Source organism: Marmota flaviventris, chromosome 4 (assembly GCF_047511675.1).
Source record: "Marmota flaviventris isolate mMarFla1 chromosome 4, mMarFla1.hap1, whole genome shotgun sequence".
Taxonomy (NCBI): domain Eukaryota; kingdom Metazoa; phylum Chordata; class Mammalia; order Rodentia; family Sciuridae; genus Marmota; species Marmota flaviventris.
This window is the reverse complement of record NC_092501.1, coordinates 30,261,419-30,279,505: the sequence shown is the minus strand read 5'-3', so window position 1 is coordinate 30,279,505 and position 18,087 is coordinate 30,261,419. Positions and strand designations below refer to the sequence as shown.

The following is an 18,087-nucleotide window of genomic DNA, read 5'->3' as shown; positions in this document are numbered from 1 at the left end:
TGTGAGTTCAAGGCCAGCCTCAGCAACAGTGAGACACTAAGCAACTCAGTGAGACCCTGTCTCTAAATAAAATACAAAATAGGGCTGGGGATGTGGCTCAATGGTTGAGTGGTGCCCTTGACTTCAATCCCTGGTACCAAAAAAAATTACCATATAAAGCTGAGTGGGCCTTTCAGAGGAAAACGCTCATAGGAAAGGAATCCCTCCGTCAGTGGTCACAGAGACTCTGACCAATTTTATAACCACTCATTCATTCCTTCCTTCTCAAGACAACCTTGGCTTACAAGGCAGTTGACTATGATAATATTTCCATTTCAGATGGCAAAATGGGGCAACGACAAATGCCAAGACACGACTGACAACCTGTCAGACATGGAACGGGGCATCACTGAGGATGGAATTCCCATTAGGGCAGGTGGGGGTGGACAGGTTCACGGGGACTTCCAATGCCATCTGGCACCTGCCAGCTTCTCTTCTCACCCTTTTGTGCCACTGCCCCTGTGCAGACACTGGGACACATTCCTTAGCCCAAGACCAAGCCCTCCTTCCCATTCCTTACCTGTCACTCCAGCCCCACTCTAGGGAAGAACTGGACAGGCAGGGAGAGGGGACAATGAGGCAGACAGCAGAGCAAACACAGCCTCTCTCCCCAGAGGCCCTGCTGTGGTTCCAGACAAGACTGTCTGCCGAGGCCAAGGCCCACCCGCCTGCCCCACACCAGCCCTGCTCTCTATGCCAGAGCTAAGCGTCCCCTCTCGGGGGACTGCCCCTACCCAGCAGGCAGCGGCAGGACAGAGGCAGAGCTCACGAAGGCCCCGGGCCTGAGGGCTGCTGCATACCGAAGCGTTTTTCCACTGAGGCTGAGAACATGGCCTCTGCGGGGTCCTCCCCACCCCCAGCAGGGTGGCCACCAGGAAGGAGCGCCCAGCCTGGCTCCAAACACGCTTCATCTCCCGCATCCTCACAGCCACTAGGAGATGAGTCCCGTCCCCTCCGACATGCTGATGAGGAAACTGTGGCACAGACTGGTGAAAAACTAACCCAGCACCACGCGACGGATAAACCGTGAGGCCAGGGTCGAAGGCGGCCAGCGTGATTCCAGGTGCTTTCCCTCCACCACGACCCCTCCTGTGGCTGGACTCTCCTCCAGTCGTCCCCCTGTGCCCTCACCCCGTACCTTGGACAGAGCTGAGAAGTCATGTGGCTGCTTTGGCTGTGAAGCACTGGCTCTGGAGCCCCAAGGCCACTGACCTCTCTGTGCATACCAGGGAAGGCCCCAGCGGGGCCAAGCTAAGTGTGTTCTTAGTGGCTAAGATCTTGAGCTCTGGAGCAACTTCTGCTCCCCCCTCCCACTACCTGTGTGGCCTTGGGCACGTAGCTTAACTTCTCTCTGTGCCTCAGTTTCCCCGTTTATAAAATGAGGGTGATGACAGCATCCGCCTCTCAGAGGTGTGGGAAGGTTTAAACGCCTCCCTATTTCTAAGACACCAAGCACCACGCCTGGCGCACCAATAGCGCTCGCTCTCTTTCAGGATTACCTGTGATTACTTTATGACTACTGCCATCGTTGTTATTTTCCTCAAGGACCCACAGGTCCCCCAGGAGGTGCTGTCCCCACATCCAGCAGGCTAGTGACAAACTGGCTGAGCAGGAGGAATCAGTTTCTCGGGCCCTAGGATGCTGAAGACCAGGACAGACGCCCTAAAATGGCTTTTTCCCGTGGCGAGTCCACGGCACCCTTCTCCCTGAGGAGGAAATACACCCTGGTGGCCAATGGCCCTGATCTCCACCAGTCCCAGTGGGGCCCTGGCCTCAAAGGAAAAACCTCAGTGACAAAAGATTTTGGAGAAAAATCCTCTGAAGCAAATGACCAAGGAAAAAAACAAAGGCTCACGAGGATTTCTCAACTCCTCTCAGGAAACAAAAATTTGGTGGCCAGCATGTGGGTGTTTGTGACAAACCAACTGGACTCTCGGATTTCCTCAGGAACAAACACCTCAGGCCCTTCCCTCGAGGGTGACCTGGGAGCTGCCTGAGCTTTCTTCACAAGCATTTCTCACCCTGGAGCTCCTGCCTCGCTGGTTCCCTCAAGGACCAGAATGTTCCCACCGTGGCCCAAGCCCCCTGAGAAAACTATTCTCCTCCTGCCAGGTCACCAAAACCAAACACTCTGCTCTGTGAATGAGACAGGCCTCCTGGGCTGAGAAACTGCACACCTCGGCTCTTTCCTTTGAAATCTGACCCTGGCCAACTCCGCGAGCTGAGTGTCTGCACAGTCAGGCAGGAGAGCTCAGGGGAGGCAGAATTTCCCCTCCAGGCTCTGCCCAGACTGCAGTCCTGGGGCCCACAGGGCCCAGCACCCCATCCGCAGGCAAGCCCAGCCAGCTCGCTGACACCCACTCCACACCTCCACCCTGCGCCAGCAGCCCTGCAGAGCCGCCAAATGGGCTCCCCATGTTTGCCCTGGCTCCCCTCCAATCTGCTCTCCAAGCCACAGCCGGAATGGTCTTTACAAACTGCAAATCTGATCATTCCCTCCCCTCTTAAGCCCTTCAATGCATCCCCATTGCTCTTGGAATCAAGACAAATCTCCTTACCATGAGCTACAAGTTCCATGTGGCCTGCCCTATGCCCACCCAGCCGGCCCAAGCTGGCCCCACCCTTCCTCCTGAGACCACCCCCTGTGGCAGGGCCTTTGAGCCTGCCATTTCTCTGCCTGGAATGCCCCCTGCTTCCCTTGGCTAAGCCACTCCAACTTCCCATCCTCTCGGTAGATGGAGCACCCGACTCCTCTGCTCAGGAGCACAGATTGCTGGTGGTTTTTTAGGAGTTTGGAGGAGTTCTTGTCTGATGTCTCAGCCCCTGCAGAGATCAGACTCCGTGAGGACACGGCTGTGTTGGCTTTTTCTCACTGTCTCCTCGGGGCCTAACACAGCACAAGCTCACAACAGATGTGTCAATAAGAATTTCATAAAGGCAGGAATGGATTTACATTAAATTGACATATTGCAAATACATTGGATTGAGTAGGTCTTCCATGTTTCCGTGTTCCCCGACTCCAAGAAAAAAGAAAAACATGAATTATTAAATGCTCTCCCACACACACACACAAAAAAAAACCCTCATAGACAGAAGATTCTGCCCTCCTACCCATACCCTCCTCGCTTCCAGGTCCTTCCATCCTCCTAAGTGAGCCCAATATGTGCAAGAGAACAGTGCCCTTAAGTCCAGCTGCCAAGCAAGAAAGCCAGGCCATTCAGGACCCCTCAGCAGACAAGGAGGAAGGAAGGGGCTCTTTCTCCCACTCGGAGGCTTCCTCAGGCTTCAGGAGAAGCAGGGAACAGGTGGAGTGGGCCAGCATCTTCCAGGGGCGGGCACTGTCCTGGCGGCCTCAGAATCACTAGCTCCATGTCATTCTCACATCAGCCTCAGAGGTGGGTCACTGACGCCATCCGACAGACGAAGAAACCGAGGCTATCCTTAAGCAGCAGTGCTGGGGAGCCAACCGAGATAGCTCGGTGCTTCAGCTGCAGAGCTCAGGCCGTGGCGTCTCAGGCCTGCACTTGAGCCCAGCTCCACCCTAGATATTCTATAACCTTGAGAAAATACTCTTCTATGACCTGACATGGTTTGTCCCCTCCAAAACTCATGGTGAAACCTAATCCCCATTATGAGAAAGGAAGAGGTGGGACCTTTAAGAAGTAACTAGGACTATGCACTCAGGAATGGCCTAATCCATTCGTACAATTAACGAATTATCTCAAAAGTGGGTCTGATCGAGGCGTGGTGGCACATGCCTATAATCCCAGCAGCCAGGGAGGCTGAGGCAGGAAGATCGCAAATTCAAAGTCAGTCTCAGCAACTTAGTGAGGCCCTAAGCAACTCAGTGAGACCCATGTGGTTCAGTGGTTAAGTACCCTGGGTTCAATCCTAGGTACAAAAAACAAAAAGAGTCGTGTCTACTATAAAGCCAGTTAGACCAGGTTTCTTATCATATGAAGCCCTATGTCACCTTGGGATTCTGCTAGCAAGGAGGCTATCACCAGAAGTGGCCCCCTTGACATTAGACCAGAACCATGAGCCAGAATGAATCTCTTTTCTTTGTTACGTCAGTACATCTGGTAATGTGCTGTTCACAACAGAAAGTGGGCTAAAACATGCTTCAATCTCTCAGCCTCACTTAACCATCTACAAAATGGGGACAACAATGTTATGTACCATGAAAGTGCCCGGCTGGTGCTTGGTGAGGGCAGACAGGGGGATCTCGGAGCAGTGGATGGGGCAGGGGGTCCTAAGGGCCCAGAGGGCACAGCCATGGATTTCAGAGGGGTGAGGGCTGGTGGAGGAGGGGGCAGCCCTGGCACAGCTGTGAGCCTTGGCCAGGTGTCAAGGGACTCTGGAGTCAGGAGACCTGAGCCCACAAGGCTGTGAGCCAGAGACTGCCCCCAGGAAGCAGCGGTTGTGCCTCCCAAAAAACAGAGGCCACTGACCAGCCTGCCTTCGCCCTCAGAGTGGAAGGCTGACTTTTCCTCAGCCCCTTTCCTTGGAAAATACTAGGCTCCTCCACCCCCTTCAACTGACCAGGCTGCCCCCTCAGCCTGGAGCAGCCCTCCCTCCCCGCTCTGCCCACCAACACAGGCACCTGATCACATCTGCCATCTGCAGGCCTCCGTGTAAACAGCCCTTCCTCTCGAGCTGCCTCCTTGTAGGTGTCCACCTAGCTCCAGGAGAGCTGAGAGGACATTCAGAGCTGGGTTCAACACGAGGTCCTTGGCGAAAGGCCACCGCCCCCCCCCATAGGCTTGGAAAAGCAGAGGCCACATCTAGCTTCCCACTGCCAGATCCCCAGCACCTACAAGGGTGTCTGGTACATAGTAGGTGTTCACTAAACAGGCCAGTCCCCCCACTGCTGCTGGCTCATCATGGCCAAGCCCAGGCACGAACTCCCACCTGCGGGCTAGGCCTTCCCTACGATCCTCGGGCCTCAGCGGGTGACAATCCTGCTCCCAATCTCACAGTCCCCCAACTCAGCTGAGTCCATGGCCTGACATCAACCCGAGTGCTGGGACTCCCCACCAGGCGATGAGTGGAGAAGCCCAGGGGTGACTAGTCAGAGCCCCTTGCCAGCGACACTTGCTGCCAATCCTGCCGCTCCAGTGCCCCAGGCTCCTGGAGACCCATCTCATCTCTCTGGCTTCCGCAGTAGTCCTAGTTATCGTAGCTCCACTGACCAAGCCAGCTGGTTTACGAAGCCTCATACTAGTACCTGGCTCTGAGGTTCCTTATCAGTCTTGACCGACAGATGAAGGAGCATAAAGGATTCCAGAATTCAAGTTCAAGGTTACCCAGCTGATGGCATGTCAGGCTCCAGGGCCAAGCTTTTTTTTCCCCCTGTGTGTGTGCGTGTGCGTGTGCATGCGTGTGTGTGTGTGTGTGTGTGTGTGAGCTAAAATGAAAAAAAAAAAAAAAAGCTAAGTGCAGTGGTACACACACCTGCAATCCCAGCAACCTGGGAGATGGAGGCAGGAGGAGTTCAAGTTCAAGGCCAGCTTGGGCAATTTAATGAGATTCTGTCTCAAAATAAAAATTTAAAAGGGCTGGGGAGGTAGCTCATTGACATAGCACTTGCCAAGCATGGGCAAGGCCCTGGGTTCAATCCCCAGTACTGAAAAAAAGAAATTATGGTAAAATACACATAACATAAAAACATCTGAACTATTTTTAAGTGTACAGTTCATCATTGTTAAGTATATTCACCTTGTTGTGCAACAGATCTCCAGAACTTTTTCATCTTGCAAATCCAAACTTTCTATTGTCCTAGAGTCCCTACAACCAGCTCTCATCCCCCACTGGCAACCACTATGCCTTGTCTCTATGCACTTGACTCCTGGTACCCCATGCAAGCAGAATCATGCCCTCTTTGTACTTCTACAACTGGCTGATTTCCCTCAGCACAATGTCCTCTAGCTTCACCCATGTGGTAGCACAAGTCCACATTTTCTTCCTTTTCAAGGCTGAAAAATATTCCACTGTCTATATTTGGTGCATTTTGCCTATCCATTCATCCACCAACGGACACGGTGCTGCTTCTACCTTTCAGCCACTGTGAACAGCACTGCTCTGAACACAGGTACATATGTTGAACATATGTACAAATACCTCTTGGAGACCCTGCTTTCATTTCTGTGGAGTATATAACCCCAAAAGGAATTGCTAGGTGTAGGTGGTAATTTTACTCCTAAATTTTTGCCATTCATTTCCCCAGCAATGACGTCCTTTCGCCTTCCCGCGTCAGTGCCAGAGTTCTGACTTCTTCCCATGCTCATCCTGTTTGTTATTTTCTATTGGGGGATTTTTCTTCTTCTTTCCTGGTAGTGGCCATCCTAGCAGGTGTGACGTGATCAGGGGCCAACTCTTAACCCCAGTTCCATGGTGCATTCTGTTCTGAGGGCCAAGCTGTGCCCTAGTCACTTCACTACTGAGGCCAGGTTGCTCTTGCCGATCCCCTTCCTTGGTCTGGACCTCACCCCAAAACCACCACCCTGCAGTCAGGGCCCCACAGACAGCCACCATAGCCCCCAGCCACCCAGTCACTGCCCAACCAGCCCTGGAGAGGCTGCCCGCCCACCAGGTCCCTGATGCTGACCACTGGCAACCCCACCTCCCCACATCTCCCCGACTCTGCTCGCTGCCCTCCACCTCTGCATCAGAACCCCAACACTCCCTGTGCCAGCCTGCAACCCGGGCTCACCCCAAACATGTTCATGCAGGAATCAGTTGTGGCAAATTTGCCTCTAGGCCCTGTGCTAAGCACTCACAGGTGCTTTGTAAGAGACAAGCAAATGAATGAAAGGAACGGGGCCTTCTCCTCGGGCATAGAGTGACGAAAACACATTTCAGAGCCTCAAGCCTCGGCCTCTCGGGGAATGAATGACCTAGCAGTTGGCTGTTTGACCCTGGGCACGTGGCCCCACTCTCTGAACCTTCTCCTCATCTGCAGGGCAGGGCTAAGTCCACCTTCCCCCCAAGTCTTTTGAGGGCACAGATGAAGCACCTCACTGAGCCTGCTCAAGGCAGGGCCTCTAAATGGTGACCAAAGACACACGGACGCCCTCTCACTTCTCTCTGCCTCCATCCTTCTCTGACCCGTCTCATCCCTCCCCCTTCCTCTTTCCCACCTGCCCACTGCCCACTTGTCCCTCCAAGCAAGCAACTTGCCAGCTCCAAGCTTGTCCTCCTCTCTGCAAATGTCCCCACCGCCCACCCCCCACCATCTGCCTCCCGCCTCCGACTTCTCCCAGGAAACTGCTCCGCCCAGCTGTGCAGTGACCCGGTCCCCTGTCCCTGCAGCTCTCCTCCTCAGACAGACTGTCTGCTCCGCACGGTTCGTCCTCCTCCCCACTCCACAGGTCTCTGACTGCCGCAGTAACTGCTGGTTCCATGGGCAGACATTCAGCCCATGCTCCCGTGCACAGGACAGGCCGCAGCTCTGCCACCGCAGCCAGCTCCTCTCTGCCACCTTGCCTGGTGCCTGAGCTCTTCCTGGGGCTAAGGGAGTTCTTCCTGGGGCTAAGGGAGTCCTTCCTGCAGCCTGGAAGGATGTACTGTCTTCACGGGGACCCCGGCACGGAGCCATATTTACTAAAGCAAAGATCAGAACCCATGAAATGCCTCACCAAAAGTTAAAAAAAACTCATTGAACACCTAGGGGTCGGGTGCTGGGGACTGAACCCACGAGTGCTATACCACTGAGCTACATCCCCAGTCCTTTTTATTTTTAAGACAAGGTCTCACTAAATTATTGAAGGTTTTACTAAGATACTAAGACCGACTTCAAAATTGAGATCCTCCTGCTTCAGCCTCCTGAGGAGCTGTAATGGCTGCACAGGCATGTATCACTGCACCTGGATTTTTTTTTTTTTGAGGTGGGGTCTTACTATGTTATGTTGCCCAGGCTGCTGGTCTCAAATGCCTGGGCTCAAGTCTTGAGAGTAATTGAGACTACAGTACATGCCACTGTGCCCAGCTTCAATATATATATATATATATATATATATATATATATATATATATATATATATATATGTTAAGCACCAATTATGCACAAACCAACAGGGATATAAAGATACACAAGATACAGTCCCTATCCTCAGGAAAGTCAAAATCTTAGGTACCCATCAGAAAACCACCTTATTAAAAAGGAGTAAACTTCTCTCCTTACAGAATTCCAATTAATAAAAGAAAGAATCAGGGACCAAGAAAATCTCAATTAGATAATAATTATACCTTTTTTTTTTTTTTTTGTGTGTGTGTGTGTGTGTGTGTGTGTGCTGGGGAATGAACCCAGGGCCTTGTGCATGTGAGGCAAGCACTCCACCAACTGAGCTCTATCCCCAGCCTCAATTAGACAATAATTATTACAGGCAAGATTTATTAAGGGATGCTAAAATTAGTAGGTGAGAATTTTGTGTGTGAGTAATATTGGGGATTGACCCAGGAGTGCTCTACCACTGAGCCCGTTTTATTTTTTGAAACAGGATCTCACTAAGTTGCTGAGGCTGGCCTTGAACCTGAAGTTCTCCTGCCTCAGCCTCCCAAGAAGCTGGGATTACAGAACAGCACCACCCCACCCAGCTAGTAAGTGTGAACTTGAGGACAAACAGGATATCACATAGTCTCAAATTATCTGCCCCCAAATGCTTATGACTTACAAAAGAAGAGATCTATCACTTAGGATGGAGACGTTGGCAGTCACCCTCCGGACCAGGATATGGAGGTTAACATCACCAGCAACAAGATACGTGGCTGACATCTACTCCAAATAGATGGACTGAGAAGGGCACAATATCTCTGTGACATTCCTTCCAAAAATGTCTGGTTTCAATGAAATCCTGAAAACACACTAGACAAACCCAAACTGAAAAACATTCCACAAAATAACACTTTCAAGAAGGGTCAAGGTGATGGAGAGCCAGGAGAGGCCGAGGAGCTCCCAGAGACTGAAGCTTATGGCTGGAGGGTAATGCACAGCAGAAGCCTAGATGGAATACGGGAACAGAAAAGGGACATTTGTCAAAAAATAAAAGATAAATAACCTCGCAGAGGCAGAATAAGGTCTTGGTTAATAGAACTGCAATCACGCTAATTTCTCAGCTTGGTAATTGTACTATAATTACGCACAATGCTAATGTTGGGGGAAGCTGGTGGAAGTGTACGTGGGAATTCTCTAGATGATTCTGGCAACTAGTCTATATCTTAAAATTATTTTGAAATCAACTTTTTTTTTTAAGAATAAAAATACAGCAATGACAGCAAAACTTGTCACAGAAAAGCCAAAAATCACACTCACCACAATTAACAGGGCTTCCCACTCCCGGCTGGGCCCCCACACCACCCTATTTCTTTTCTACACAAAAGCCAGGCAACAGAATTTCCTTAAGTACCTGTCACTCTCTGCTCGAAATCCCTGGGGCCAGGTACTCAAAAGGTCTCATCCAAAGGACATAGGGTGGTCTTGAAGGCCAAACCCAGGATCCCCGGAATATCAAAGAAACGATGACAGCAGATTATAAACCAGTGAATAAAATAATAATCTTCACTGTTATAAACAGACATATGAGAGGGAGTGGAGGGACGCTCTTTCTGGCAGCAGATTGCCAACTGATAGGAAATGAGGACGTTAGGAAATCATCAATGGAGGCTGTCGCTAGTGACACAAGTTAAATGAGGGACAGGTATGAAGATGGCTGCAAAATATCTCCACAAATTCCTCCTAACAGGGGCTGGGGCTGGGGCTCAGTGGTAGCACATTTGCCTGGCAGATGTGAGGCACTGGGTTCGAATCTCAGCACCACATAAAAATAAATAAATAAATAAAGGTCTATCAACAACTTAAAAAACCTTTAAAAAAAAAAAAAAAAGAATTTCCTCGTAATAGCATAGAAGAAAAAAAGGGACTTCTCAGCAGAGAGGTCAGGCACATACCAACTTAGCAAGGGACCAAAGTTAAAAGCACCAATATTTGGAAAAATCAACACCATGTGCCTTCTGACATGACACACATGTGCATTTGTGTATATTTGTTTAACTTCCTGACAAAAACGCATAACTGGAATGGGACCGGCCACAAGGAAGGATCAGATGAAGCCAATGGGGGACAGACTACAAAATAACTGGTCTGTACTCTTCAGTAATGTCAAGGTCAAGAAAAACAAAGGCAGAGAAAATATTCCAAATTAAGAGACTAAAGAGTCATGGCCACTAAATGTCCTGTGTGACTGGGGACAGGATTCTGGAAGAAAATAGTCACAAAAGACATTATTGAGACAACTTATGAAATCTAAATATGAACTATGAATAAGTCATTATTGTATCAAAGTTGAATGTTCTAATTTTGATAGCCTATTGTTCTTATAAAATACACAAGAGCCAGATGCAGTGACAAACATCTGTGATCCCAGTAACTCGGGAGGCAGACACAGGAGGATCACAAGTTCAAGGGCAGCCTTGTCAACTTAGCAAGGCCTTCAACAACTTAGAGAGACTGTCTCAAAATAAAAAATAAAAAAGGGGGCTGATAATGTGGCTCAGTGGTAAATCACCCCTGGGTTCAATCTCCAGTACCAAAAAATAAATTAAAAGATACAAAAGTGCTTTAAGGAAAATGTTACAGTTCTCCAATCTATTCTTAAGTGGTTTAGCACAAAATTACATGTGATTGTGTGTGTAACATATGTTAAAGCAAATGGAGTAAAATACAAACGGCTGAATCTGAATGAAAGACACAAACTTTTGCAACTTGTCTCTAAGTGTGAAATTATAACAAAATCAAAGTTACAGTGAGCACAAGAGATCTTTTGGGGTGATGAAAATACTCTAAAATTGGGTCGTGGCCATGTTTGCACAATTCTGTTAATTTATTTTTTAAAATCACTGAATTGATTTCAAAAATTAATAAAAAGTTCTACACACACACATACACTCACACATACACAGGCGCGTGCTCGTGCCCGTATTCTAGCAGCTCCACGTTTCCCAGCCTCCTGGCCTGATGCCCACCCCTTGCTTTAATCGCTTCTTGTAGAACTCACCCACACAAGTTTTGACTTCTCCGTGAGTCTGCTTCTCACTCTCCTTCCCAAATATGTGGCACACACCGCGTGCCCCAAATCCTCTTAGCCTCCTTTCATCTCTCTATTTGTGAACCTTCAATGTTCAAATCCCATCTCCAGGGCCAGGCACAGGGACGCACACCCGTAATCCCAGCTACTCAGGACGTTGAGATAGGATGATCTCAAGTTCAAGGCCAGCCTGGACAACACAGCGAGACCCCATCTCAAAAGAAAGAAGAAAGAGAGAGGGAAGGAAGGAAGCCCCACCCTACCCCAACCCTAGAAACTACAGCAATCCAACCTGCCTCCAAGCTGTCACTCCCACCTGGTGAGCTTATCACCCTAATCTCTGCACCTATGGGCCACTGACAACATGCACCTTACATGGATGAGCTCACTGGAATGTCACAACCTAACAAGGTCAGTGCTATCAGTGGCCCTATTGCACAGACGAGGAAACTGAGTCACTAGTGAGCTGCCCAAGATCTCCTAGGTGGTAGCTAATGAAGCGGGGATTCAAACTGGTCCATTCTGACACCAAAGCCTGTGCTGGTAGCTACTGTGCTGCGTGTCCCTACAGATGTCCGTACATGTTTGTCTTTCTCCCCCGCCCGGCAGCAAGCTCCCAGAGGAGCGGGTCCACCCCGGACTCTCTGGATGCTATGCACAGGGCAGGTGCCCAACAGCTGTTTGTCCGCCACAGGCTGGGTTCCAGAAAGGAGAGGAGGGGGTCATGAGCTCCCTCAAAAAAAGAAGCCAATTCTCCACTCCTAGCACAGCCCAGCTCCCTGGCTACTGCCCAAGGCCCGGCCGTCATCTGCTCTGGGTAATAAGTATTTGTATGGCGATAATTACAGCATTTGGGAAGAAAATCCCATTAAGCCAGAGCCCTGCCGAGCTGCTAATGCCGGCACAGAACTGGAGGCGGCAACTCCGCCAAACGCCCCGTCTGCTCCCAATAATGCAGGAGCTGCCTGTCCCCACCGCCCCTGTTTGGGCCCCAAAAGAGCATGGCCGCCCCTGCTGACAGCCTCGGTGGCCTGGGCCACTGACAGCCAGCGCACAGCCTGGAGAAGAGGCATCAAGGAACGGCAGCCTGCCCCGTGTGCTGCGGGATCCCCAGTGGCTGCCTGCTAAGGACACAGGACAGCCATGCTGGGATCCAGCCTGAGTTGCACCCAAGCTCCCTTCTTGTCCCTGCAGTCTGTGTCTCCTTAATAACAATCACAGTGAGGCCATTTATTGGGTATTTGCTGTCTGTCAGGCCCGGTGCAATGGTCCTCAGGACGACACCACATTTCATCCTCAAGCCACCCTTTGGAGTGGCTCCTATCTTCATCCCCACTTTATGGGCAAGAAAATGGTGTTCTGGGAAGCACACTGTCCTCCCAAGCACTTATCCCAGCTTGCAATTATGTGTTTATTCTCAGATTGTGTCGTTCATCTCTACCTCCCCTGCTGAATTCAAACTCCGGGAGAGAAGGACAGCTTTTCCTCCTGCGTGGCCCTATTCATCGCCACAATGCGGATTTCAGTAGACAGCGGCTATCTGTTGAATGAGTAAATTAAACCCCGTGGCTGGCCCAGAGTGCCCCAGCTGCTGAGAACCAGAATGAGGCTGAAACCCCAGCAGGTCAACTCCAGAACCATGCCATCATGTCCATCCACCTTGCAGAAAGTCCCTGTTCCTGGTCTCTAAATTCCAGAGGACAGGGGCAAAGATGCCCAGGTCCAGTGACCACACACTCCAAGCAGACAGCGTCTACAGAGCAGCCTGCAGCACAGCCCACGCTCACGCCATCCCTCCCAGGCTCCCTTCTGCCCACTCGAACCTTCAGAAGCCTTTAGCTTGGGCTTCTCAAACAATAACAATTTTGTCACCTAATGTTTGAATCACAAAGCATTTTCACAAACACAGTAGTTAGTAGGAGTCATCCCCAGAGGCCAAAGGAAGGTTAAACACCCACCAGGCCCTCTACACGCATTCCTTCCCATCAACCTGCAAGGCTGTCACTGTCCCCGTTTACATGCAGGGAAAATGGAGTCTCAGAGCAGGTGGAGGGGTAGCCCTAGGGCTCAGTCCTCAAGAGCGCAGCAATAAGCTCAGCGCACAGCCACCCATACCAAAGCCTAGAGGTGCAGGAGCCTCTCACCCCACCAGGAGGCAATTCCCCTGCACAGAGCAGTCTCTACAGCAGGGGGCCACCGTGGGCTGCTCAGGCCCTAGTGTGCTTCCGTGGACCCTGACCTCACTCACCACAGTCCCATCCAATCTTTATCTAGAATTCCAAAATCGTCCCCCAGACCCTCAGCCTCAGGGTGCTCTGGGCTGTCCTCCTTGGATGTGACTACCCAGCCCTGCTGAATTGGACATCCCAGGCTGAGCTCTGAGGAGGCACAGACCTCTGCAGCATGCACGGAGCTAGGACAAGGTGGACAAACGGACTGGTGAAAGGAGCAGGCCCCAGGATCTGACAAGCAGCAGAATGTGCGGGGCCTGAGGCAAACAGAAGCCAGCAGGCGACCTTCCCAGGGGCCCTGTCCCGCCTCTCCATCCTCAGATGATCTGCCGGAGGACCAGACAGATGCCTCTCCCTTCTCTGCAGCCACAAGGGAATCTGTGGCACATCCAGAATACAAGTGCCCGGGTGAAGGGTCAACGCAATGTCCACACATACTGCCTTCTCTTGTCACAGTCCTGGATGCTCCAGTCTGTACCCTTTGGATTTATTATTTTAGTATCATTGCTTTTGTTTTTTAAATCCAATTGAAAAACCAAGGTCCTTGAATGGAAGAAAAAAAGTTACCAGTGGCTCTGCTGGGTCCCTCTGAGCCTGGGTTCTACAAAGAGATGACACCTCCAGGCCCCCTCCAGCGCCTCTCCCACCGGCTCTGTATTTCGATTGCTCCACTACAGTGAAGTATTTAGCGTTCTTTCCCTGCCCACCATCCCTCGGCCCTCAGCCCCCCTGGCTGAACTGGTTTCCTCAGCAGCTCTAGGGCCTGCTCACCCTCTCCCCAGAAGTCCCTGCAGCAAACCAATGACAACTTCTTCTCACTGGGGGAGAAGTTATGGAATACGGGATCATAAAGTTGCCAGATCTCCCAGGCTGCCACAGAAGCGGCCCAAAGGACAAAAGGCAAATGCACAGCTGCAGTCCATAAAAATTTCACAGCCTCAGAGGAAGACGCTCTGGCGGGCTCCAGTGCTGCGCTGTGCCCATATTGATCACAGAGAGCATTTGCTAGTTATCCTGAGTCCGCCTGGGCCCTCACCAAGGCCTCGTTCAGGATGCTCCCTGCCTCTTCAAATGGCTCTTCCGAGGCCTGCCTGATGAACAGGAGGCTCCTTCGGCTTTCTATGTCCTTTCCAACCCCAGGGGCTCTGCGTGCAGAGCAGAGATCAGACCTCTCCCCCTCCCCCAAGATAACTCGCCCCCGGATTTCCACCTAGAAGTCTCCAAAGGAAAAGTCCAGATAGAGAAAGGCCTTCCTGCCCTTTCCCAAACTCTCTCCAGCCTCCAGTCCCCTGGCATCCACTAGACACAGCAAGATTCGGCCCCTGGGACAAGCTGGTCCATTTGTCCTTAGCAGGCCTGGCACACTCACGCCTGAGGATTTGATTCATGCTGTTCCTTCTGCCACCATTGCGTGTCCTCTCTGCTTGGCAAAATCCAAAATACAATGGCTGATGGAACAGCCCATTCCTTGAGAAGCCCCTGTACCCCAAAAAGGGCTTCTCACCCCAGTGTTCTTAGTACCCCCATTAGACTGCTGGCTTGGCCCTCTCCCAAGCACCTGTAGTTAGGAATTCCCTGCTTGATCCTCAACCACATGCCTCTGGAAGGTGGCTCGTTCCTTTTGCAGCCTCAGCACCCAGGGCAATTTTTGGCTTAGTAAAAATTTGCTGAATTAAAATAATGAGGCTTCTTGCCCTATTTTATCATAATAGGCTAGTCCTATCATAATCAGATCTCACTTAAGGGAGCGTTATAACATACAGGCTCTTCCATGCATTACCTTCCATCCTTACTAGAACCAAAGACCAACATGTATCTGGCCCCATTTTCCTGATAGAAAGCAACTAAGGGTCAGAGAAGTTTAGTAACTTGCTCAAGGTCACACAGCTAATATTTGTCAGAGTTAGGCTCCACCCAGGGACTGACACTCCCAGAGCCCCAACTCTTTGCTCTTTGCTAGGATATTGCACTTCGTTCCATCTCACTGATTGGAAAAAAAAACTAGAGAGTTCATGAAAGTCAAGACACACTCTATCTTAAACACTAAAGGTGTTAAGAAAACTTCAAGAAGTCTTCAGGTGGAGAGGACTTCAAGATTCAAGATCCTACCACACAGAGGGGGCTCATGTGTCTCAGATCAAGGCTGCTACCTGGGTAACAGGTACAGGAGACAAGGCAAGAGGAACTGGGAGTAGGTCCAGAGGGAACAGACGTGGAGGGTGACCAGGTGACTTCAGGGATCCTCTGGATAATGTCTGATGCTCATTTCCTCTCCAGGTCCACACAGGATAATGCACAGGCTGCCCCAAGAAAACCGGGTTTGGTCCCACTTCTCTCCACTCCACCATTTCTCCCCAGCCCCACAACACACGTGCTAACACACACTCATGCACACACATCGATTCCTATCTAGATTGCATGTAGATTGCAACTTCTCTGAAACCTCCACGGGAATGTTTCAGACTCAGGCAAGAAGAGTCTGGGGCAAATGTGATCATTAATTGCTGGCCTAGGTAGAGTTTGATCCAGGCGACAATTCTCCCCAGGGTCAGCTGTCTGCACCTGGGAGCCATGAAAATGTGCTCAAAAGTTATCAAAATATGTACACCTTTCCTTAGAGCCTCAGCAGTCGCCCTGGAGTGTGGAAAGGACCTGTCAGGTTTCAAAGGAGCTAGCAGCCTTCTCCAAAGTCTCAATCAAAAACCTCCCGGTGCAGTCACCCCTGCGAGCAGTACAAAGGCCCTGGCTATGACCAAAAACCTACACACACAGCCATGCACATGGAATCTTATGGCCTTACACTACTGAGGTGCTCACAGACACTAGGAACACACATGCTGCAGGAGAATAGCGAAAACACCCTACAAGGCTCAGCGGGTCTAGAAAGGGTTCAATTTCCTCAAGAATTCAGAAGTGGAAGCAAAATGACCTTTTTTATGACTTGTCATGGTCAACATCATTAACCTTGTGTATCTGCCCCAAGCTCCTGCTCTCTAGATCTTATTCATTGGGCTCCCAGTCTGGGACACACCTACCCTTCTTTGGATGTTGATCTTAACGTGTACCAAGCCCCAAACCCACAGCCCTCAGGTCCCATTGTCTGCCTGGGTTGGGGATGGCTTGGGGCGGGAGAGCTGACACCTGCACGGGAAGAATTCTCTAGGCTCTGGGGCAAACAATGGAGAGGAAGCCGGAGATCAGAAACTTCCAAGTCCACCACACCGGACTGCCCATCACCAGGCGGGAAGCCCAAAGCACCCAAACCCACACAACTGCTCAGAACACAGCCCCAAACCCAGGTGTCCAGAAGGAGACATTGTGCCTGGCGAGTGTGGGAAGCTTCCCTCTTGGGTGCCAGGAAAGCTTGCTGGCACCAAATCGCTGGCACCCTGGAGGAATAAAGTGCTGGCGCAGTGGGAAGGGCCTGCCTGTGCAGAGCACAGGGTGCAGGTGTGAGGATGGGCTGACAGCCCCGCCGAGGGCCCTTTGAATCCGGGGAAAGGGAAACAGCGGTGCTCCTGGCTCCTGGCTGGGGAATGACCCTGGCGGGCACTGACCCGTCTGTTGGTTGCGGAGCTCGGGCCCACAGTCCTGCCCCCACCGCAGCCCTCTGGGGCGTCTGGATGGGAGGGCAACCCCGGGGCTCCCTGCGGACCGCGGGTGGGGGCCATACTCACAGGCGCTCAGTGTTTCGTGGGATGTTCTTGGGAATGGCCTGCAGCCCCGTGCCGTGGCAGTCCACCGTGGTGCCGGTGCAGGTGCAGAGGGCGGGGCAAGCCGTGGTACCCAGGCGCCACGCGGCAGCCCACAGCAGCAGCCAGAGCTCGGGCCGGACCAGCCCCGCCGAGGACCCCAGCCCGGGCGTCAGCGCCATGGTGCCCTCACCGCGCGTCCCGCTTGCCTGCCGGACGGCGGCAGCCGCTGAGCATCCCCGTCCGGGGCCGCCTCCAGGTGCAGCGCCCCGCAAAGCCCAGAAGAGCCCGCGGGCTGGTGCGCTGCGCCCTTGCGGGCTGGGAGGCACCTCGCTACTCCCAGCGACGGCGCCTGGGCGCGGACCGAGGGAGGGCGCCTGGGGCGGAGGGCGCTCGGCTCCGCTCGGGTTTCTCGCCGCTGCGTCTCCCTCTCCCTCCCTCCAGCTCCCAACTGACTGCTGCGAAGGAAGAAAATGGGCAGGCCCCGCGCGCGCACGCACCCCGCGCACACACACACACTCACACACGCACACACACACACTCACACCCGCACGCTCGCTCCCACCCGGCAGTCATCCATCAATCGAAAAGCACACACCAGGGCCAGACTCCTCCCCGCCCTCCCCCGGCCTCGACCACCGCCCCCTCCTCCCCAGAGCTCAGGCAGCGGCTGCGGCAGCGTCCAGTTTCAAAGGTGGAACCTCCGAGGCGCCGCCAGTGGGCAGGGGGCTGCGGGAGGAGGGGCAAGGGCGACCTGCCCGATGGGCTCTACGCACACGAACACGCGCATCTCTCTCTCTCTCTCTCTCTCTCTCTCTCTCTCTCTCTCTCTCACACACACACACACACACACACACACGCACAACAAGGATGCACACATTTAGACGCAGACACCCAAGCATCCCTGGCCGCAGATGGTGATCCACAGGAGGAATGGGTTCTTTTTTAGCGCCTGAACACCAAGGCCACAGACTTGCTTTCCCCAAGGCTAAAGGGGCCCGGGCCTCCACAGACTGACTTTGTCAATTATTGGTGAAAGGAAGT

At 52.0% G+C, this 18,087-nt stretch overlaps 1 protein-coding gene across 1 annotated transcript in view; it reads right to left on the bottom strand.

The window, feature by feature from the left end:
* Slit1 (slit guidance ligand 1) overlaps nt 1-17,225 on the bottom strand; it is a 154,010-nt gene extending 136,785 nt beyond the window's left edge. The window contains exon 1 of the mRNA XM_027930103.2: nt 17,029-17,225. Within this exon, the coding sequence (XP_027785904.2) occupies nt 17,029-17,225 (197 nt within the window). The remainder of the gene's footprint in view (nt 1-17,028) is intronic.
* Between the last annotated feature and the right edge of the window lie 862 nt (nt 17,226-18,087).